The 22,704-nt window shown below is 42.7% G+C and overlaps 2 protein-coding genes across 6 annotated transcripts in view; one reads left to right on the forward strand and one right to left on the reverse strand.

The window, feature by feature from the left end:
* The window catches only part of FOXP1 (forkhead box P1), a 576,422-nt gene extending 555,036 nt beyond the window's left edge, over positions 1–21,386 (reverse strand). For all 4 annotated transcript variants that reach the window (XM_032867389.1, XM_032867390.1, XM_032867391.1 and 1 more), the window contains exon 1: positions 21,311–21,386. The gene's annotated coding sequence lies outside the window, so the exon portion shown is untranslated. The remainder of the gene's footprint in view (positions 1–21,310) is intronic.
* A 191-nt stretch (positions 21,387–21,577) lies between these two features.
* The window catches only part of LOC116873548 (probable ATP-dependent RNA helicase DDX31), a 20,154-nt gene continuing 19,027 nt past the window's right edge, over positions 21,578–22,704 (forward strand). For both annotated transcript variants that reach the window (XM_032867403.1, XM_032867402.1), the window contains exon 1: positions 21,578–22,156. In XM_032867403.1, coding sequence (XP_032723294.1) covers positions 21,808–22,156 — 349 coding nt within the window. In that variant the 5' untranslated portion in view covers positions 21,578–21,807. The remainder of the gene's footprint in view (positions 22,157–22,704) is intronic.

Here is a 22,704-nt window from a genome sequence, read left to right on the forward strand (position 1 = left end):
CCACTAAGTAATCTTCTGTTTCTTGAAGTTTGATATAGGTTTCCAAGTACTCCCATTAAACCCTGTCACCCCATGGCCACTCTCACTGTACATTGTGGTTATGTGTCCAACTCCCCACCAGTAAGTGAGCTTGCACAATAAAGACCATGTTTTTCATCCTTATAACTTGCATACCTAGAGAAGACCCAGGCCCATAACATCAGGTGTGATACTTGAACCAAGTCATTAAAACTCAGTTTCCTAATTTTACAAACAAGAGAGTTAAAAATGAAGATAACAAACATTTGGGAAGGTGTGGAGAAATTACAACACTCCTACATTGCCAGTGGGAATGTAAAATGGTGTGGCGACTTTGAAAAAACAGTTTGGCAATTCCTCAAAGGGTTAAACAAAGAAGGTACTACATCATGCAGCAATTATAAACCTAGGTAAGTACTCAAAGGAACTGAAAACATACGTCAGCACAGTAACTTGTATGTGAATGCTCACAGTAATCTTAATCATCAAAGGAAAAACTCAGGGACACCCAGCTGGCTCAGCTGGATCAGCTGTGACTCTTGATCTCAGGGTCATGAGTTCAAGCCCCATGTTGAGGGTAAGATTAATGTAGAAGTAGAATAATAAAATAAATTAAAAATAAAGCAAAAAGCCAAATAAGTCAAGTGTTCATCAATGGATGAATAAGTAAACAAAATGCAGTACATCCACCCAATGGAATATTACTTGGCCACAAAAAGTTTTACACAATGATTCATGCTGCAACACGGATAAATCTCAAGAAACATTATGCTGAGTGAAAGCAGCCAGACACAAAAGGCCACAGGTTGTATAACTCTAGTGATATGAAGTGTCCAGAATAGACAAATCTACAGGGAAAAAAAATAGATTAGTATTTGCTGGTGCTTAGGGGCTCAGCATGAAATGGGCAGGGGGAGTAGTTAATGTTAAAGAATATCCCATTTCTTTTGTGCATGGTGAAAACGTTTCGGGTCATGGTTATACAACTCTATGAATATATTAAAAATCACAGGTGAATATACTATACATCAGTGAATTTCTGAATATGAATTCTATTTCAAGAAAGCTGTTACCAAAAACAAAAAAACAAGTCAGATGAACCAGATGGCAGCCAAGGACCCCTGCCACCATGACCTGCTTGGATTCTCTCCAGTATTTCATATAAAATAGGGAAGATCTAGCTATGTGATTCTGCGCAGGTTCTAAACCTCTCTACTGCTCAGTTTTCTCATCTATAAAATGGAAATGAAAGCACCTTCTTCCTAAGGTTGTTGTGGGGATGGAATGAATTATGCATAGAAAGTATTAACAGTGCTCTAGAGTGCTGAGCCGGCATTTGCTAACTAGCCCCTTCCATGCGGTTCCATATACATTCCCCACAAATCAAATTCTATTCCGTTCAAGTCCTCGTCTTCCAGCACCAGTATATGCCTTGTGAAGTCTTTCCATCCACTATCCCACTAACACAGGCAATCACAGAGATGTATTCCACTTCAGTTTCATTTTTTCTTTCTCCTGGGGGTATGGAGAAAGAAACAATGAAAATACAAATAAGTTATGGCAAGTAGCAAGTAAATGTTTTTCATCTTCCACTGGCAAAGCCAAGGCCTGATACCCAACTGCTACAAACTACTTCCATGTGTCTCCATCCTAGACAAAGAGGAAAAAGGGCCAAATGTTCAGGCCTGATGATGGAAGTTTGGGTTTCAAACCAAGGCTCTCCAACCAAGTCTCAGTTTTTGGTGTCTGCCCCCAGGCTGTCAGGAAATGTTAGGATGAGAAGGAGTTCTATGTGAGTCTTCTCAATGGCTATTCCTGGCTGGATAGGGAGGGGGTAACAATCATCATTATGGGCACAATCAGGGCACCACAGCAGCTCCTCTGATTTACTTAACTGAGGGCTCCCCAGAGACCCTCTCACCCTCGACCCCAGAGAGTTTTAAACTCTCCGCCATTCTAAGAGAATTACATGCATTAACTGATCGAATTCTCACCATCAGCCTTATATGATAGGTACCCCCATACCATTTTATGAGTAAGAAAACTGAACCACACAATGTTGAATAACTCATCCAAGGCCACATGGCTCATAAGTGGCAAGGCTGAGGCTTTGAACCAAACTGTCTGAATCAGTATCCACTATACTATGTGTTAAATTCTTGACCAGGCACCATGAAACCGCTGCCTCCAGCCACTAGAATGATAGGAATTAATATTGTCTACCTTTTACTGAAGGTTTAAGATATGCCAGACATTGGGCTTTACATGAATTATCATCAAACCTACCCTAACAGGTTCATATCACTATCACCAAACCATTTTATAGAAGAGCAAACTGAGGCCAAGAAGTCCATACCCAAGATAACCCAAACACTAAGAGAGCACACTAAGACTAGATCTTGCTCTTTCTGGTTCAGAGATCATGTATGTCAGTAAAGGAATAATTTGGTTTTTCTATTGCCAGAGTTAGGTCTTCGGTTTTCTCCAAATAGGAAGGATCAGAATGACTTATGGGCCCCAAGACATGCAATCTGGACCTTCTAGACACATCTCTTTGTCTTGTATTTTTCCTTGTTTTAGTTGGCATTGCCTCCACCCAAGTCATTCCCCACCCCATCCCCAATCACACCCCTCCCTGTAGGAGCAGTGGGGAAAGAAGAATTGTGCCTCGGGTGAGCTTTTTCTGGAAAATATGGGATGTGAGTGAAGTGAGGTTAGGGAGATTAATGACAGAGTCAGGCTTGGGGCACCTGGGTAGCTCAGCTGGTAGAGCATTTGACTCCTGATCTCATGGTCTTGAGTTCAAGTCCCATGTAGGGTGTGGAGTCTACATAATTTAAAAAAAAAAAAAAAAAAGAGGAGGAGGAGCAGCCAGGTTGGCCATGAAAAATGAGGTGGGAACAAACCAGGAAGGAGTGAGTGTGTGTCTCTGTGTGATCATGTCCACCCAGAGAATGACTGAGAACAATCAACCAAAACAAGAAAAAAACAAATTTCCAGCCACGTGAGGACCCAGCATGACTGAAAAGGCTCTGACTGCTCCATGGGGCTAGACAAATTATCTGAGATGCTCCCTTACCAAAAGCAGGAAATAGATAGGCTTCTCACATGTACCTACATGGCCTACTTCCAGTTCAACAAAGATGTACCTATGGAGTGGTTCCTGCCGGATGGGCCGCCATGATGGGAAAGCTGAATCCAACCTCATGCTCGTTTATGGGCTCAGTACATGCAAAAACAAGGATTCAGCCAAGGACAGAGAGAGACTTTCCCTGCTACACTGGCAGGACAATCGTGGTCTCTCCCTAAGCCCTCTAGGACAAAGAACCAAATGAAGCCTTAAAGACAACTTTCTTCAGATATAACCAATGGGCTATCCAAACAATCAAACGTTTGGAAAACTCAGTATTCTAGCCACGGGTCTTCAATTTTCACATTGTTCTCCATGTCAGAATAGGGAGCAATCTGTAATACACTCTCAAACCCCAAGTAAACACTTTTAACTCCAGAGACAAGATAATGACCCACTTTATCAAAGATACCTTCCAGGGGCGCCTGGGTGGCTCAGTCAGCTGAGCATCCGGCTCCTGGTTTGGGCTCAGGTCGTGATCTCGGGGATCGGGAGATCGAGCCCCGCATCCAGCTCTGCGCTCGACACAGAGTCCACTTTTCCCTCTCCATCTGCTCCTCCCCTCCGCTCGAGCTCGCTCGCTCTCTCTCTCTCTCTCTCTCAAAATAAAATAAGTAAATAAAATCTTTAAGATACCTTCCCAGCACAAAAAAGGTACAGCCTTAAAGATAACGAGAAATGCCAACGGACAAAACCGCACTGGCAATCCTGTGCTTCTGGAGAAGGGAAGCTGCGCTTTAACACCCTAAGAATGAGGGCTCTCCTCTCTCCTCCTTCCTTGGGAGCCGGGCAAGTTGGTGCCAAGGTGCTGTATGACTTCACTCTCTGTAATCCGCATGGCACGTGGAATACCCACAGCATGCCAGATTATCAGTAAGGTGATAACACTTGTATATTAGACCTGTTTGGCACGATTTGAATGAGGCTCCCTCGGGCCGCCTAGGGTTTCATTTCCTGTTATCTGCACCTGCACCAACTTCAGAAGCAAATAAAAACACCCCACAAAACCATATTTTAGGAGCTTATTCAAAAGTCAAGAGACAAAACCAATGCCATCAACACAAACCCCAAAACACAACAACAAGGTAATTACCTGACGTTTCAACTCACTCCCCATCTGAGAGGTACACCTCCTTCCGGTTCTTCAGTGATCTTTGCCAAGTTCACATCTTTTATCCATCTTAACTATTCGATATTACTTTTAACCAAAACCGGTGGAATAATCATAATCCTAATATTCATAATCCTAAAATTACATAAGAACTAACATTGGCCAGGGACATGCATCACATTCTGTGGGGAGTCTCGCATTTAATCTACATAACAAAAGAAGTAAGTTCTATCATTATGCCCTTTTACACATGTACATACACAGACACACACACTTAAGGAAAATGAAGGTAAATTAGAAAGGTGAATAGGCTTTAAGTCACTCAAAGAGTGTTAAAAACCTCTTTAAGTCCAAGTTTGCAGAATGCCAGAGTCCCTGCTCTCAACCAAGCCACCATGTGACAGACACCCATCCCTGCTCTGGATCAGAATCCAGGGGCACTGTGAACTGGTGCCACCGTCCCACACTTGGGACGGTGTCCTTAGCACTGATGAAACTCTTTATCACTAGAGTTCACTGGCTTTAGCAGAGTTTTAATTTATATGTGGGACTTTGTATTTCAATAAATGGGTTAACAGTCCTTTGGGGACGTTAGTTCTATGCCATCTGGGGAGGAGGAACATTGAAAACAGGGAAGAAATGAAATCCAATGATCCAACAAGGGGTTAGGGGCTGCGGACACCAATGTCTCTGTCACTCTGTCCCTGACAGAGCATCAGGGCTAAAAAAGCATGAGCAATGACAGCTTTATGAACTTCACACTGACACTCCACATTACTTAAAGGATAGCTTTCCCTGGAGACGCCAAGAAGATCTCAGGCATCAGAGCAATTCAGTATCAGTACCTTTTTCAAAGGAAATAATTACAATATTTTACTTTGGTTGCTACCAATTCACTGCATACAATTCACTGTGTAAAAGAGAGTCTTCATCAAATACACATATTTGGTGGGGGAGGGGGAAGCTAAACAGACTCTTAATAAGAAATTCAAATCAAGAATTGCTCAAGATGACACCTGCCTTCTGGCCTAATGGAAAAATCAATCTGTCAGGTCTTAATTAAGTACTCAGGCTAGAAAGAAAAGGCGGCCGCTTATACTTGGTGTGCTACCTAGTATAGTGCTGGTAGTCAAAATGTAACTGAAAGCCCGGTTTGTTACAGAAATTGTAACTATGTGTACAGATGAGTCATCGGCTTCTGGGAGGCCATATATTTAGTAAACAAAAGGTGGAACTAGATGAATCTCATAGGTTTGTTGACAACCATCTCTGTGAATAACAACATTTGCAGGTCTAAATGATGTTCTATCAGAACATCTAACTGAGAATGTCCAAAAACAAGCCAGGAGTGGGGTGCGAATGGGGCCATCGGAACTAGCGCCTCCTAGCCCAGCAGTAACACTGTGTCAGTAAATGAATAAAGGAGCAAAGAGGCGAACGAATGAGGAAGAGATTAAACAAGCAAATGACTGAACACGCAAGCAAATGCACGCGTGCGTTCCCTCCATGATGGTCACCAAAGTGACTAAATCTCTGCCTACCTTATGGAACAGCTAACAGATATGCAGGTACACGAGTACCCACAGCCCCTCCGTAGCCACGATGCAGACAGTTATAAACGGTGATCAATTCATTCCACATACACTCAGCCTGGAAGTAGCTAAGTGGGCGGGAAACAGCACACCTGACATGGGCCCTCACCACCGTGGGCAGTTCCCGTTAGCAAATGGGAGGTCTCTCTCCCCAACCTGCCGAGCGCACCTCCAGTTCCTTCTCCACCTGCACTGCCTGGGTAGGGAAATAGAGACATTGAAAGCCGTACACGGATCACAAGGTAATAACCGGTTTGCAAACGGTGAGCCGCCCTGAGCGGCTCTCTTGTTCCCCCAGGAACTGAACAGCAGACGCCCAGCCAGGGAAAAATAATACAGACAGACTACGTAAACACATTCAAATCCCAAACCTGACTATATAAAACCCTCGTGTTCGACCCAGCCACAGTATCACTTCCAGTCCCCGCAGTGGAAGATTAAGGTGGTTGTGAAAAGCCAGTTTCCACGGGCAATCTGCCAGCCAGCGGGATAGGAACGCTCTGGGGTCCGCAGCCTGGGCCGGCCGGAGGCAGTGCAGCCCTACAGGGGATCAGGCGCTGACCGGACCTTATTGTTTCTCCTTTCCTCCTTCAGTAGCAGATCTGTAGGGCGGGAGCGGGGAGTGGGTGAGTTGATGCTCTTCTCTGTAGAAAAAGCACCATGATACCCTTAACCGATTCCGAAAGAGTCTCTTCTTGAAGATGGTGGGAAGACACGGGTGCCGACCTGCTTCCAGCAATCTCGAGCTTCCTGGAAAGCCCACGGAGACATGAGAAGTAACCCCTCCAGTCTTGCCTCAGGGAGGCTCCTAACAAACTCATCACTACCTCCCCAGGAAGCATGCACGCACCTTCTCTCCGGGCTCCTGTCCCGCCTAATCACCACTGCCGCACCCTCCGAGTGCCCCCAGAATTGCGGCATGATCGTGCCTGCAAGAATCACCCTGCTGGGTGCAGGGGGAGGGAGAGAAGAGGCTGCGGGGAGAAACACGTGGGGGACAGTGGACGAAGGAAGAAAACACGAGAGAGAGCTTGTTGGGTCCTCCCCACTTCGCCACCACGCATTCTACAGGGAAAGGAGGGTTCGAACCTCTAACCTCTTATTCTCACAACACACAAATCCAGTAATAGGACTCGTTCCTGTTAATAAGAAACAGTCACCAAAAACCAAGTGCTTAGGACAAGCCGGAAGCTCTCTGTGAAGCGCATTATATACAAACATTCGCTCCTTTGTGCCTCCCGTCAGTCTGAACACCAGCCACTATCACTACCACTAACATGAACGGCCTCAAGGACTCAGCCACCTGCTCGGGGTCCAAAGCCACCAAAGGAAAGAGAATCAGTGCGTACTTCTGGACAGAAAAAAACTATCTGGCCTACCTGGCCCAAGGGGAAATATCCCAGAATCACTCAATTATGTTACCATTCTAAAACTTGGTACTACTTCTACAAAGAAAAAAAAAAAAAAATTTATTTTCTTCAAACAGCGTTGGATCTGAACCACCTTACTCACTGAGCTCACCTTCATCAACGAGGGTGTTCCAACTGCCCAGCGCAGAGGGAGAACATCCCAGAAGATAATTTTTTGGTTTTCGTGCAGCTCGGGCCAACCACGTCTCTGTGACACACGGCCTCATGAGCTTGTAATTCCTAAAAGCAAGAAACCAACCAGGGACCCTTGAGATAAAACTGCTTGTTTAATAAATGAGTTTGGGATAAAAGGAGGAAAACAGCAGAGGCTCTTTTCTGAGGCTGCCTTCAGATTCTGGGTCCAGCAGTCCCCTTCAGAATGAAGCCAAGGGCAAGTGACAAGAAGAACAGGAAAGGTCATAGAGACAGAAGGTACGGGCAAGATCCTGGAAAAAGGGCTACAGATGAATAAAAGAAAGAGCAAGCATGACCAGGACTAACCTCCCTCACCAGCCCCTGCAAAATGCACACAGAGAACACAGACCCCAGAAGATGGACAGTATTCGACACTCAGCAGCCCTTCCAGCCCACGGAAAGGAATGTGCTTTCAAATGAGCCCCCTGAAATGAATACTACACTATCTGTTAACTAACTGGAATTTAAATACAAACTTGAAACTAAACAAAAACAAAAACCTGAGCCCAATCTGGATTCAGTAACAGAGACGAAGTCAAGAGCTCCAGGGCGAATGGCAGAGGAGGGCCTCAGCCAACCACGCCTGTCCCAGCCTGGTCCTCCTGTTTTGCAGGGGAGGAAATCTGGGTGCAAGAAGCAAAGCCCTGAGAGACAGTTTGTAAACCCCAAGCAGAGCCAGCCTCACGGGTATGTAACAAGTGCAGCCACACAGGGCCCCATGCTCAGGCGGGCCCTGAACTTGGTCTAGTGCTCTATCACCCTCCAAAAACTCTTAATATTTAACAAGGAACCCCACATTTTAATTTTGTACTGGGCCCCACAAATTAGACAGCTGGTCCACCCCCACATTTTTATTCTCTGAATTTGCAAAAAGTCTCATAAGACAGAATTTACTTTGATTTTTTTAAAATATAGTTAGATAGATAGATAACTTGTTTCATGGGCTATTTACACTGCATATGACCTCCTGGCTGGTATGGCCTAGATTCTCAAAAATTGATATTTAATGCACAAATCAAACATTTCTTCATGTCACGCCCAATACATGATCCAACCTGCAAGGCAAAACATGCTCAGTATCATTGTCAGAACCCATGGAAAAGACACCGATGTCGCTACTGGGTCTAAGGGAGGGATGACAGGACAGCATACATTCTGACCTCAAGGAGCTGTAAAAATCAAAGGCACTCACCTAAAACTCAGTTCCTGATCCTTGCCCTATCTTTTCCACAATAAAAGGTAAACCTCCCAACCATACAGACGCACGACAGTATGAAAGCACCCAGGTATAACACATGAATCCCAAGAAAAACCTTGTATTTACAATACAAACATCAGAAACAATTTGGTCCTTATGGTACTATCCTTGAGAAGGGTTTCTTTGCAGGGGAAGAAAATATACGTGCATATACTCGAAGAGCAAGTAGTTACTAACATGATACAAGGGCCTCTGGGTGGCTCAGTCAGTTGGGAGTCTGCCTTTGGTTGTGATCCCAGGGTCCCAGGATTGAGTCTTGAGTTATGTTCCCTGCTCTGCGGAGAGTCCGCTTTTCCTTCTTCCTCTGCCTCTCCCTTTGCTTGTGTTCTCTGTCAAATTAATTAAAAACAAAAATCTTGGGGCACTGGGTGGCTCAGTGGATTGATCCTCTGCCTTTGGCTCAGGTCATGATCTCAGGGTCCTGGGATCAAGCCCCACGTCGGGCTCTCCCTCCCTCTCTGCCTACTTGTGATCTCTCTCTCTGTCAAATAAATAAAATCTTTAAAAAATCTTCTTAAAAAAATTTTAAAAATCTTTAACAAAAAAAGGGACTATGATACAGAAAAAAATGCTCTTGATACAGATTAAAATAAATGCAGGCAAATAAACATATAGAGTATTATCTATAATTTTGCTTTTTAAAATATACATACACAGGAATGTACGTGCTTAAGTCTATCCGATCACATCTACATAAATGTGTCAGTACAGATATGGATATTATCGCAGGTAGCAGGGCTGCATTCGATCTCAGTGGCTACCTTACGCGGCAAGAGTCAGTTTCCCTCTCTGAATCACAGCCTCCTGTTGGACAAGAGGTGGCCTGGATCAGGTCATCACCGAGGACTCTATAGTGCTCAAAGGATCCCAACTCTGGGGATTAAGGGAGCCAAGAAAGTTCCCACACTAATACTCCATCTCAAAAGCAAATCGGCCCTGCCTACTTCATTGTTCTCACAAGAAATGTTAATGTTCATTTGGCATGGGTAAAGTGGACAAAGGGCTGTATATATATATTTTAAGATAAGCATATGGATATCTTAAAGCCCAGGAATTTTTTTTAAGACTTAGTTTTTAGCACAGTGTATGCTCTAGAGGGAAATTAAAGGATTTCCCATATCCCCCGGCCCCACTCACGCCCAGCCTCTCCCGTTATCAATATCCCACAGCAGAGTGGCACAGCTGTTACTACTGAGGGATCTGCAATGACATGGCGTGATCCCCCAAAGCCCACGTTTACATGACAACATTACGGTTGACTCCTGGTGCTGTACATTTTAGAAGTCTGGACAAATGTATCATGACATGCATCCCCCATTATAGTATCACACAGAATATTTTCACTACCCTGCAAATCCCCTGTGCTCTATTCATCCCTCTCTCCCCAGCCCCTGGCAACAACCACTGATAGATGTACTGTTGCCACAGTTCCACCTCCTGCAGAATGCCATAGAGTTGGAGACTGACGGTAAGCACCCTCTTCACATTCGTTTCTTTCCCACCATGATATGCTCTTAAAATTCCTCCATGTCTTTTCATGGCTCGACAGCTCATTTCCTCCTCCTCTTTTTTTTTTTTTTTTTCCTCCTAAGGACTCTCTATGCCCAGTTGGGAGGGAGGGGTGACTCAAACTCACAACCCCAAGATCAAGAGTCACAGGCTCCACTGACAGAAACTGCCCAGGTGTCCTCATTTCTTCTTAGTGCTGAATATTCCATTGTCTAGCTGTACCATGGTTGGTATTTACCCATTCACAAATTGAGCGACATCTAGGTTGCTTCCTAATTCTGGTGATCATGAATAAAGCGGCTAGAAACATTTATGTGCAGGTTTTTAATTGGACGTAAGTTCTCAACTCCTTTGGGTAAATACCAGGTAGGGCAACTGTTGGATCATATGGAAAGAATATGTTCAGTTTCATAAGAAACCACCAAACCATCTTCCAAAGTGGCTATGACAATGACGTACTCCCACCAGCAATGTATGAAGACTTTATTAAACATGATTTCTGAGGTATTCATCCTAAGACCCTCCCCGATGTGAGAACTAAGGCTATTTTACAGGGAATAGTGGAAATTCAAGGGAAACGTTCCATCCTCTTTAAATCTCTTCTCAGCCTCCTCGCACATGGGGCATGGTCAGGCTTCTTGGGATTTTCCCATTCTGAAAAAGAAGCTGTTTGGTGAGCCAGGCTCTGTGACCACCCATGATCTGAATTATGCACAGGTGTTCAAAAATACAGAGGGATCCAGCATAATTAAGGGCATTAAGCAATCATCTCAGCCCAAGGAGGCAGTTGAAGAAAAGAAGAAGAGAGTTTGGGCAGCACTTTGGGAAATAAATTCCATAGCCTTTCACCAAGTTGAAATCTTGGCTTTGGACACACATAGAAATGAGCCTGGCCTGATCTGAGCTCCTAGTGGACATCTGCCAGATCACAAAAGTTGACCCAATTGGCCTGCCTTACCACCGAGAAGGCCACTGCTGGAAGACCAGATGGTATTGCTGGTAAAAGCCAACATGGGTGGACAGGACGGCAGACAGGAAAATGGCAGAACACAGTCGGCGCAAGCCAGGGTGGGAGTCTGCTTTCAAGGGAATCATTTTGTCAATGCATTTTTAAAAATTAACATCATAGCAGCCTTCAATCTGATTTCCTGCTTTTACTGACTTCAATCACTCTCTCTTTATGTCCTAGAAACCACAGCTAATTATTCCTTGATTTTCTCTCCTGTCACCTGGTACCGCTGTACAGTAGTAAACACCTGCTGAACTCCATCCAGCAAGGCAGGCCTTTGAGGGAGAACGGCTTGAGAAACCCCTGTGCAACAAAGAAGGCGGTAGCAGTGTTTTCCCACAAGGTTTCAGCGACCTGGAAAAGGATGCTCAATTTCGAGTATTAACTTCTCTTTAAATAAACCATCACCAAGTACAACTTTGTTATGAAAAATTCAATTTTTTAAAAATTAAAGCCATTGTTTGATGGTAACACGGACTCTAATGGTCCCTGTTTAACACACCAGTCTGCTAAAAAGAGCGTTGTCCAAACATTCTCCCTTTGTTGTATTTTTCCTCCATTCTTCGGGGAAACACTATCTACCTTTAGACTCCTTTTGTTTAACATCTCTGGTCATTTACGCTATTTACTGAGTATCTGATATTCCTAATAAAACATCAGTAGAAATATCCAAGTTGTCTAGGAGAAAAGAAAAACTTTTCCCAGCCTCTCCTGGCCAGTCAAAGTAAACATTTCTATGACCCAAGTCCGTTAGCCACACAAACACAAATGCCTTTTATCTTTCCCCTTAAATTACAAAAGATGATCCTTTCACTCTGCAATAAGCCTGACTAAATCGAAACTCTGTACATCAGAATTAAATATGTTCCATCTACTCGAAATGAACAGTGTATTATTTATCACTAATATTTAATGACAAAAAAACTGATAACTCTCTCTGGTGATACCACTGATTTCATCTAGTCGCGCATCATTGATTCCTTTGGTCATTAGCATAATCACAGAGCATCAACTCCGGCTTATGCAGCAAGTTTGATAACAGAGCTGAAAGTAGACACACACTATTTTAAAAACATGTTCCGATTTTCATCTGAGTATATCTTTATTTATATGGCTTTCTTACCATAAAGATGCCAGTCCTTTAAAATATGCAGAAATCACTTTCTACACTGAAGAACAAGGTGCTATATCATAACAAGGATACAGAAGTATAAAGCGCCTGTTAATTAAACATCGCTTTTTAACTTGCTACCCTGCATATGTAACTGCTAAGTTCTAAGCCAAGTCTTTAAATAAGAATGAGAAAATGGCTAGGCTCCTTCAGATGAATGCCTAGCCTGTTTTTTTTTTTTTTCCCCTTAAATGTAAGAGATCAACCACTTGATATATATATATATTTTTTTTTTTTTTTTTTAAATCAAGTTCCCTGGTAAATGTTTGATTTTAAAATCCTCCCTCCGGCTCCCCCACCTCCCCCGCCCAAAAAAAAAAAAAAAACACTGGCAAATGAACAAATTACAAAGTTCGAGTCAAGACTGCTAGTTTCACCTTAATCCTCAATTTTTAATGTATAATATTGAAGAATGCGGCTGGGTTTAAATGCAAAGAACTTAGTCTCAAATACTATTCAGCACCTCAAAAGGTTCAAGTGGGAAAATGAATGAATGAACCACAGCTACATGTACCCACGTGGATGAATTTTATGAGATCTATTGAACCAAAAAAAAAGAGAAAAAAAAAAAGCAGTTGCTGAAGATCGCATACAGTAGTATACCTTCAATACACACCTGAAGATGCATAAGAAAAGCTTCTATTTCGGGGAATACATGCATATGTATTAAAAGCATGAAGAAATCCAGGGGATGAAAAACAGCCAGCGGAGAGCAGAGGTCACCTCCAGGGTACGGGGACAGAGGTAAGATGAAGGGCGATCCGCCCAGGCCCTCTTCGGCCTGGACCTGAAAGCTGCCCTCTCTGAAGGGAGGTGCAGGTATGCGGCTGGCTCACCAGGGTATCCTCTGAATTGCACCTTTCTGGTGTCGTACACCGTCTTAATGGAATGGCTTCGTATATATCTGCCAGATTTCTCTCATCGGAAGTTATTCGCAACTCAAAGATCGAAGTGTCTGAGGTCAAGACATCACATTTTATTCAACAGTTGGAGCACTTGCTACGACACTAAGCGCTGTGTCCCAATATAAAACCCATGTTCGGTGCTTCCAAAAGTGCTTTATTTCTACCTTCAAGAGTTCTTCTCCCTCAGTACCCCTGCGACAGGAAAGTCATCTCTAAGGCACAGAGGATCGCTCGAGTTAGTAAAAGGGCCTGGCCTGCTTCCTAACAGAAACGAACAAAAACGAACACTGAAAACAGATATCTCTTAACGCGTCTTTCTGATTTTGAGTTGAAGTGAGTTACGTGCCCAGGGAGAATAAGCTAGAACCACACCTTGTGGATGATTTGGGGACAAAAGGGTCTAAGAGAAAAGTAAATTTTTGCCAGATGGAGAGTTTATCCCACCCAACCCCACCCCATCCCATCCCCATCCCGGCATATTTAAGCCTTGTGCAGCAGTCGCCATAAGGACAGTGAGACAAAAGGGAGAAGCACCCCCAGTCAGCGGCAAGGAGGATGGCTTGCTCCTACAAGTAGAAGAATTTGTTGTAAGCTTACCCAAGTTACGACTGTGCATTTACTGTCAACATGCATCCTACTGCAACAAAAGCCATTATTTAGAAAATAACACGAACACATTTAAGCAGTTGAACCCTTCCTAAACCCAGAGGAGGCATGCAAAACAGCAGGTCTGCAACAACATGCCTGATGCAGGTCATAAAAGAAAACCTGAAACTGAACAATTTTCTATTTTAATAGACTAGTTTCTCCACAAATTTATTTACAGTTGCCGGGAACACATGCCCCACCCCCACCTTCCTAAGGTCCAGCTAGCTTCTTTCCAAGCAATTAAATGGGGCAAACTTTCTATTAGAAAATTTCTATAATACATCACTAAAAAGGTCTGTCGTTGATTCCCTAATGATAAATCAGTTAATTACTTAACCTTTCTTAATGAAATGATTAACATCCTCTCAACAAACAAGGAGGAACGATTTAACATCACGCCATAGATTTCATCAACCAAGGACCGTGGTAATACTACACGTCCTCTTCCTCAGCACCATCTATTTTTTTTTTCAATCAGTTCCATTTATCCTTTATGGAAACCCTTTACTCAAGGGTAGAGACAGCTAGTTGTAAAACTTGACCTATCAGCGATTTTTTGAAAAAGTACTTCGGGGTCCAAACAGCAATAAAAGAACTCTGTATTACAGGGATATTCCAAATGCCACCCAAACCTAGAGACAAGCAACTGTGAGGTTCTAAACATAAACACAATTGCCAACTTTTTGGTATCTGTTAAAATTAAGCCACACCCAAAGTCAAATGGAATTTTTTTTTTTTTAATTTAGGTGAGGGCATTTTAGATAAACACTTTAGTAACTTCAAAAGGCACTGTTACTAATACAGACCCAAAAAAAAAAAAAATGCCTGTACAACTTTTATTTAAAAAACTCTTTTGATCTTAGTGGTTAGATCTTTAGCTGAAGTCCTGAATACTTAAAACAAGCCTTCTTAGCATTTTATCTTCCTTTATCTCCTAATCTTGTAGGATGCATTCTTCTTAGAACTCTGCTTTATTTGTGTGGCATTGTTGGCTAAGCTATTTTCATCAATATTCCTGCAGACCCCATCACATACAATGGTAGGGAACGTCCTAAGATGCCTAGGGAAATCGAAATACTTGTGCCAGCAGGGTTACTCTAATGAGTAAACAGTTCAGATTTTAAAATCAAGATGAAATACTCAGAAGAAAAAAAAAAAAGACTTCAGAAAGCCATCTGACACTAATTGGTAGCTAGAGCATGACAACGCCCATTGGAAACATGGATGCAAAAGGGGCATAATGTGAAAGGAAACGTCTGGTACTTGGTGAAAGCTACTGATGTTCCAGCTCGTTCCCACCACTTTGTGGAACTGCAACGCCCATGTTCTGCCTCTATTTCTCTACGTATCTATGTTGCTTTTGGTGCCTGACTCAAAAGGGAGCCTGAACGCCTCTCAGATTTCATGAGGTCCAAACAGCGAAGTCAAACCCTTTGGGAGAGTAGCAGGCTTTCATCCAACTCTGACAATGGAGGGGTCCAGTTCTCCCACTCTGGTGGGTATCAGAATCACGTGGGGAGCTTTTTCCAAATGCAAACCCTGGCCCCACCCCAGATACGGCACACCCTGGAGCGGAGCAGCTATGTCTGTGTCAGGAACCAGAGCTCCACCGTGATTCCCATATTCATATATACTTAGAAAACCATCAGTTTTGATTCTTAATGGAAATCTGAATTCATTAAAAATAATACAGGCCTCAAGATAAAACAAAAAATTCACCAGGAAAATCCAAAAGAAGATAAAGATTTCAGTTCCGGAATCTCTAGCAGTCTAAATCACTTGGTCCACAGTCCTCTGTTTAGCATGCTTCAGAATTACCAGGAGAAGTTTGTTTAAAATGCATTCTCTCATCAGTCAGCAAAAATTCCGATCCAAGAATCTGTGTTTTAATAAAATTCCCCGACACATATAGAAACACACACAATGACCTGGAAGCAGGTGAGCAAAGCCCCCTCTTTGCCACATGTTGAATTAGGACCAACTGCAACTTCCTTCCACTTCACACGAGAGCATCTGTGTTCCATCTCTGTGCTCACCTGTCCCCAGGAGAGGAGGCTGCCAGCACCTCTGATCAGGCATCACCAACTCAGGGCTCTGGGACAGGAGGAGAAAGAGGCAAAACACATACCACACCCTCCCCCACAAGAGCTGTGGTTAATGTCGGAAAACAACAAGAACATCTTAAAGAATCTGAGTAGTAACACAGCACCTGTGCCATTAGATCACTAAGCACGGAGAACATACCTTAAAATACTACCCCTAATTCACAGACAGGAAACCTGGAGCGGAGAAAAATCACATTATGACTCAAATGCAGAGCTGGAAGGGAGAAAAAAGAAACCTCAGGAATTCAGTTTTTGAGCCTGATGCTAGAAATATTATTCAGGGTCCTAGTAAATACAGCTGATCACAGTATCAGCGAAAATCAAGTAATCTAGCAAAATATAGATGTCCACCTGACTTACTACTGAGAAATAAATATGTATCTAAAAACAAAAATCAGGAGGAAAAACCTTTGTCCCATCCTAAGTAAATCTATTTAATTAATTTAAATAGGAACCTCACAATGCCCCGATTATACCCATTTTTTCCCCTCAGCAAATTGTCCCATAACACACTAACCTCTGCTATCTATAAACTGTTGAAATAAAACAAAATGACATGAGTTTTCTAGTTGGTGATCCCTCCATTTCAGACGCTTGTCTGAATTAGCAGCAGCTGGAGGAAATATACCCATCAGAGTGCTAAGGAGAGAGAACTAAAGAGTAAACACAACATTTGAACACAATTTTGTATGTATTCATGTTCCTTTTTAAAAAAAAAAAGAAACTATTTTATTAAAAATGTGATTTGGAAAGAAAGTGCAATTAGCTTTGCACAGGCACTGCCGAGATGTTCCCGAACACACCAGACATATGTAAATATTTCGTGATATCAGTTCCATTTGAGTAGACCTGTCAAGATATTTACAGGGCTTGACAGTACTTCTGTCTTTAATTAAATTTTTGCCTAGATACTTTAATGTAATTTAAATAGATTATTAGTTGTCAGGAACTAATATAAATTTTGTTTACGATTTAGTTACTTTAAGTACTCAGATTGAAGAAACTAATTTAACCCCATGACTGAGCAGCTTTAAGCGTCAAGAGAAGACCACTAAAAAGTCCCCACTGCCCTTTGCACTATCTAGGCAATCTTGAATTACTACAACTTAATTGCAAATATCAAGGCACGAAATTGAGCCCCCTCCCCCACCTTCTTTAAACAGCACAGCTGGTGGAGAGCCTTCAGGAAAAGCCCATCTACACTTGCTCAGGTACCACGGTCTCTCTCTTAAGCAGTTCTCTCTCCCAGGGGCTGGCTAGGTAGGAAATGTTTTTCTCACTTTAAATCCCGTAAAATAACTACCAAACACCTGTTGTGCACTAGGCAGGGCATATATTAAAAACTGCCCTCAAGGGATTTCAAAAAGAAAAACAAGCCTTGCAGAGACATCCACAGCTAATTTGGTCCATAGGTCTCATGACTGGGTACAAGAGCATGAGGGAAAGCAGACAGCTCCTGGCACAACCCTCTCCTGAATGGGAACTGGCTTCTAAATGCAACCCGAAAAATGCCTTAACACCAACTGACTGTAATTAATAAGAATAATTTATTAAAGAAACAAAGAACACTAATTGTCTCTCCCGACTGCCATGCACTTCACCCCACTGTACTTCCTCTTTCCGGAAGACCAGCCTTGTAGCCATAATTGTAAGAATATTATCTATAGGATGAAAAACCAAAGCACTTCTTGAAATCAAACATTCCTTACAACATTTATTTTTAGGTTGGCGACACCAGCCAAATATGCTTAATTTCCATTAACCACATCATCACATGCACATTGAAATAAACTATGTATGTCCCAAGGGGGGTGGGGTAAAAAAAAACAAACAAAAAACAACTGTCATGCATAAGATACCCCATATTTGGCTAGGTTTTCCCCTGTTTCAGGAATTTGTTCCATCTCCTGGCCTGCCGATGTCCCAGCTTTTGGCACCTCTAACCTTAATTCATCTGAGTACCATGGAAGAGAAGTATTTTTAAAAATCGGTTTAAGATGGCTCCTTGGACAGCATGCATTATGGCAAAGTGGCCTAAAGACCAGTGTAAGTAGTCATGAGAAAGATCATTTAGGAAATACACGGGCCCAAATGCAAACTTACGTGGCTTGCTGGCCTGATTCACAAATTCAGTATTTGATCACCTGGTGGGATTACTACCATCAACCAAAGGAAAAAAAAATCCCCTGCAAATAGTAAAAGTATATGTTGGCTCATGTCTATTCAGCAGATGCCTCTCATAAGGTTATTTTCTTTAGAAAACAAACCTCTACTTGCTTGAGACCTTTATACACATTAGGTCCAAAAAAACATAGGAAAAAAAAAAAAAAGGCTGGCTTAGCAAAAAATGGCATTTACTATGACTGAATTCTATAAAAGGAGGAGGACACCTAACAGGATAAGAAAGGAAAAGAAAGAGCCCTTAGCAAAAACATTTTTTTTGAAAAACAAAAATGCCACCTGTGCAAATCTAGCTATGCACTCAAAACCCTTTCTCAGCCCCACAGAAATAGCTCAGGCTCAATGCCTTGAAGTTGCAATTAAATTGTAGTAATTTAAGATTATCAGGAGAGCAAAGGGCAGTGGGAGCTCTTTGGAGGGCTTCCCTCCCCTCTTAATGCTCTTCAGTCAGGGGTTAAATGAGTTTCTTTAATGTAAGTACCTTAAAGTAACTGAATCATAAACAAAATTTATACTATTTTCTGACAGCCTGCAATCTATTTAAATTTTATTAACGTGTGCCTAAAATTATTTTTAAAAGACAGAACTCCTGTAATGCCCTGTAAATATTCTTGGCATACTCACTGAAATGTGATCGGTATGAGAACAACTAACATTGTCTGAATACACATACTTTTTTGTGATGTGGCGTCTTACAAGATAACATTTCAAAATTGAGTTTTAGTCTTAAGTAAAACATGAAAACTAAATAAACAGCACAATAAGATTGGCTGCAAAGAGGAAGCTGCATTCAAAAGAAGTTGTCACATCTGCTATATTCTCCCTTCACTTTCTTAATGTGGGCACTGGACGTGCTGAAGTATAAATATAATTGTTTAGGAAATATCACAATCCTTTTGTTAATTTAAACGACTGCTGAAAACAGACATATCCTTCAATAGAGCCTAAGAATGCAAATATACAAGGCCAGGGGTAGAGTCTTAGGAGAAGCAAGGAAAAACTTACTAACAGAAAACCATACCTCAGCTCAATATTAACCCAGTCAACTTTTGTTATTGTTGGTACAAATGATTTAACGAGAAAATATTTATAGCTTTTTCAAAAACATTACATATTGCACAGAATTGCCTAATAGCATCTATGTGTATGTTTAACTCACATTGTTTAATTATACAATAAAAGATATATCCAATAAAAGCTACACACTTTGAAACATGTTGGGCACTATGGTTATGAAACTCTGACATAAAAAAACAAAAAGTGCTTACTATGTGATCGACATGGTAATTAAAAATGCAATCCTTAAGTAACAATCATTTTTATTCTTTATGTGTTTACTTGTCCTATTTCCTACTTTGTTCTACTTAATTAAAAATGACATTTAATTTGAGGATAGTTTATAGCAAAAAAGAAAAAATAAGTGTTACAGTTTTTACTCCAGCCTTTAAATATAAATACAAAATCTCACAGACCTCTCTAGCAATATAACCCCCTTAATTTGAGACAGTTAATTTGAATAGTTGATGTTGCTTTCATTATACTTTGATAAACCTGTGAAAACAAAATGCTAAAGTAATTGCTGTTACTACTCCCTTTAAAAATGTAAAGCAGTTAAATTTTCCTAGACAACAAGCAAGGACAAGTTACAGAGAACTTGAATAAAAGTAGCAACGTGGTCATATTGAATGTCAATCTAAAAAAAGAGGTTATGTCTAATCTGGAGAATGCTCCCTCTCGCCTTTTTAAATTCCAAGAGTGGGCTGACACAAAACTTCATCACCAGGGATTTTTTTTTTTTTCTTTTTGAGCTTCACATCAGATTTAAACCCTCACATACAAAACCTTGGCTTTCCTGACAAGGCAGATCTTCTAAACTTGATGTGAGAAAACGTTACCTAACTCTAGTGTAGGAGTCTAATGTTGGTAAAAAGAATTCCACTCCACAGTTCTGGGTAGCAAGGCAGCCTCTGGAAGACTTAATATTCATTCCATACCTTTTTGCGCGCACGCTCTTCATAAACCAGACTGTATGAGAAAAATAACTTATTTAGCAACTCGACATCCATAAGGGACTCGAATGCTGACGAGAGAGGGGCCGAGTATTTCCTGAGCCTTAGCATGCACAACAAAGATCAGCATTTGCAATGGCCCATTTCTGCATTAGTGAATATCTAGCTTTGCTGCTTGATCGAATAGTCCAGGGTTCTCCATGTAGAGCTCCTGACAACAACCCAGCTGCAGTTCTGTTTGATCTCTTCTGCTTCCTTAATTTGGGTTGTCAAGGTTCAGCAGTTGGAGGCTGTTTACTTTACTTTTCCAAAAAAAAAAAAAAACTGATTTCTTTTTCTCTCTCTCATACAATGACTAATCCAAAGTCTAAGGGGGGAAAAAGGCAGCCAGTGTGGTAAGATGCTAAACCTTTTTTACCCCCTTTGCAGTGAGATTTTAGCTGACATCTTCTGAATGGTAACTAGTTGAGTTCCTTTTTATATTTTTAATGCTCTTTAATTATGAGATGTTTCAAGTAGAAAAGTCAGGGAGGAGGGGGAAAAAACCATTCCAAATCTCTGAAGCTGTAAGCTCAATTTTCTTTTCCTGGACTGAAAGAGATGGGTATTTCCACTTTGAGAATCAAAACTCCAGTGGAATTCTAAAAAAGATTTGATACATTTCTCTCTGGAACTGAAAATAACAGCAACTCCTCTGTCTCAATTATGCAGGCTAACCCTGAGTAAAAAACACCTGAACTCTGACCACTTCTCTTCAAATTCTACTTAAGACATCTCCCCTCAAACTGATGATCACTATGGAAAAACGAAGGAAAGAAGATAGAAGGTAAAAATTTGCAGAGATTCTTCAATATATTTTCAGCAGTAGAAAAAATCCCTTAAATATCCTTCAGGTTTTTCAATTCAGCTATTGTGCAAGCCCTAAATCCTAAAGCCTACGGACAACCAAAGGTAAAGTGTACATGGTTTCAAGGTATAGCCTCCTTTTAAAAGGAATACAGAATGCCCTTCCAGCATTCCCGTTTAAAAAGCAGTAACAAAAAAGGAAATCCAAACTTACAAAATACCTGTGACCGGACAGGAGAGCAACACCAGCCCCTTATAAGTGGGCTGGAGAAGCTTAAATGCAACCAAATGAAATGTTTATATTAATTTCATTATTCTGCCCAAGCCTCAGCAATGAGGGCTGGGTGGGGGGTGGTGGTGGTGGAGGTTTGCTGGGGGCGGGGTGTTGGGAAGAGGAAGAAATAAGTTTCATTTCGGGTTTTCTGGTCGAGCAAAAGGAAAATGAATTAAAACCAATGCGTAGGATGAGCCCAGACTAAATCAATACACTTTGTAATCAGCCCGGCAAGGGTATTTGGACACAATGACTTGGAAATAATTAATAGTTATAAGAGGGGAGTGGGGTGAGAAGGGGGGGAGAGATGTCACCATATTTTATCGGAGCACTTTACACTCCACGCTAAACTTTGATCTCCAGATTCTCGGATTTAGGAAAGGGGAGAAAAAAAAGAGAATAAAGTCCAGTATTTCGAAGCACCTACCAGCTTGAGGATGGGCACAATCCTGGCTCCGGGAGCCTCATCCCTACGCTCGCGCCGCCCAGGCTGGCGCTTTGAGCAGAGAGCCCCCGGGGGCTCTAGGGTATCGGTTGCCCCCGCCCGCGTTCACGCCCCGGCACCCGCGGCCGCCTCGACTTACCCGCAGAGTCCGGGGAGGGAGTGGGAGCGCCGCCTTCACGCCCGCGGAGGAGGCGCCGGCAGCACCATGGTCCCCGGCGCCGCTGCCGCTGCCGCTGCCCCTTGCCCGTTTGCTCGCCGCGCGCTCTCTTCCTCTTGCAAACTTTCGGGTTCTGCGGTCGACAAGAAACCAGGGCGACCCTCAGCAAGTCTTCCCGGCTCAGGTTGGGGGGAACTGGGGGGGGTGGGATAAGTGATTAGGCTGGGGGGCCAAGACCGAGAGGGCGGCGGACTAGGAGGACCCGCGAGTGCGGGTGGACGGAAAGGAGGATGTGGCTTAGGGAATCCCTGCAAGGATCCCGAGACCGGGAAATCGGCCGGAGCCAAAGTCTCAGCACCTTCCCCAGGATCTTACAAAGTTGCAACAACAAAAAAGGAGGGGGGAGGAAGGGGGAAGGGGGTGGGAAAGGGATACGATCGCAGGCGCAAGGTTTGAAGTTACAACTGTTTATTTAGTCCTTATTCTCACAGGGGCGGGAGCTGCGCGGAAAGGGGGGGGCTCTGCAGGCTACGATTTCGAAGCAAACACTGGGGAGGGGGCATGCGACTTTGTTTCTGGGTGCGGAGCTTCCCGGCGCCCGCGTGTGTCACCGCCAGTCTCCGGGGACCGAGGCGGAGCTCACAACAGGTGGGGAGGGGGACTCGCCCAGGGCAAAAAAAGGAGAAGGAATCAAAGTTTCCGAGCAGCGGTATCTGGGGGGGGGGGGGGGGG

The sequence above is a fragment of the Lontra canadensis genome, unplaced genomic scaffold (genome assembly GCF_010015895.1).
Source record: "Lontra canadensis isolate GAN:19392208 unplaced genomic scaffold, GSC_riverotter_1.0 scaffold34, whole genome shotgun sequence".
Lineage (NCBI taxonomy): Eukaryota > Metazoa > Chordata > Mammalia > Carnivora > Mustelidae > Lontra > Lontra canadensis.